The 1,464-nt window shown below is 40.0% G+C and overlaps 1 protein-coding gene across 1 annotated transcript; it reads right to left on the bottom strand.

The window, feature by feature from the left end:
- Positions 1–738: 738 nt before the first annotated feature.
- On the bottom strand, positions 739–1,242 carry LOC109862183. The gene has a single exon (XM_020442143.1). It carries the CDS (start codon positions 1,240–1,242, stop codon positions 739–741), a length of 504 nt encoding a protein of 167 aa, XP_020297732.1.
- Positions 1,243–1,464: the final 222 nt, after the last annotated feature.

Raw genomic sequence — 1,464 nt, 5'->3', positions numbered from 1 at the left:
TTACCGTCAACGTGCCGAATTCGAATGAAATAAATTTACCAAACTGATCTCTTATATCTATTTATATCACGCGGAAAGTTGTTTTACGAAGCGGAATATAATTTCCAGACGAGTAATATTTCACCTGATTAGAACCGTACTTATTCGTGGTATTATTAGTAACTATTCGAAGAAGCGGTGTTAGCGCACCTCCGGGTATGTATGACTCGCAAATGTCACAATAAACAAATAACTTGTTGAGGATAACAGGGCCAAGCTGATTGGTTAGGTTCAAAACTGTCAACACCGGCAACCCTGTCTACTACGAAAGGTGTATTAACAGAGGTTGTCTCAAATCCGAGTATACGACGCAATTTGTCGCTAAGCTTTACAATATAAATTTGATTGCATTTGTCTTCTTTACATGTAAGCGATATAGAAACTTTATTACTATATAGCGGATTCAGTGACCATGTAATATGCAATTTTTCTCGAGAGCACAAACTATTTATAGCTTGTATAAGACCAGCTTCTGAAGAATAAAGTCCTGATGATATTGGAATGTTAACTGACAAAACATCTCCATTAAGAAAAGTATTCGCGAGTGTTATCAGAGTTTCATCCGCGCATAAATGTAAAAAACTAGAAGGAAACCGAATATTGGTAAGAGCAACTTTCCATTTTTCTTGCAAATCTATACGGCGGAGTAATTGTGTAGTAAAACACAATGTGGTAATGTGCGGGAAGTAAAGCATACTGCTATTGCTCGGGAAAACTACGAAAAAGTGTTTCTCCATTGTCATCATCATTGTCGTCGCCTTGTTGTGAAAGCGTTGTTAAACTCGGAATCCACAAGTCGAATTTAGACGGATAACTCTGCCAACTGACTAGCAGTTGCCTATTACATCTCCGATCTTTGCTCTTTATCACCCAATCAACGATGAAAGTTTCTTCTTGTAGATTTTTAACAACAGGAAACAGGTCTTGCACGTAGAAAATTCCGTTTTCAACTTCATCCGCTAAATCACTCAGTTCGTAAACGCGCGGATTTCGCCACTCGAGAACACGATGAATTCGAAATATCTCTTCGCTCCACTTGGCCTCGTATCCCTTCGCAAAGGCGACTTTCGCTCTACTGACACTTACAAAATCGCTGACGGAGTATTTAACTGCTTTCGCTTCGAGTCGCTGTTTTTTCCAGCAATGCCACGTGTTTTCGCACGTAATATTTGCGTTTTCCGTCGTAACATTCGCAGGTTTCATGTGTATGGAAGAGTGAGGCGTATGGTTTTATGTACGCGTGCACGATATCTTGCAAGACATCGAGGTAACGTTTCGTGTTTTTGTGCGTGAATTAGCGCCACATGCGCTCTTTTAGCGTTCTATTGAAACACACGGCTGCTTTAACGTCAGAATTACGCGCCACGCGGAAACGAACTCTTTCTTTCTTGAGAAACTTTTGCAACAAATGCGCGATAAATTCTT

The sequence above is a fragment of the Pseudomyrmex gracilis genome, unplaced genomic scaffold (assembly GCF_002006095.1).
Source record: "Pseudomyrmex gracilis isolate BER0280 unplaced genomic scaffold, ASM200609v1 scaffold_1455, whole genome shotgun sequence".
NCBI classification, from domain to species: Eukaryota; Metazoa; Arthropoda; class Insecta; order Hymenoptera; family Formicidae; genus Pseudomyrmex; species Pseudomyrmex gracilis.
This window is presented reverse-complemented; position numbering and strand designations above follow the sequence as displayed.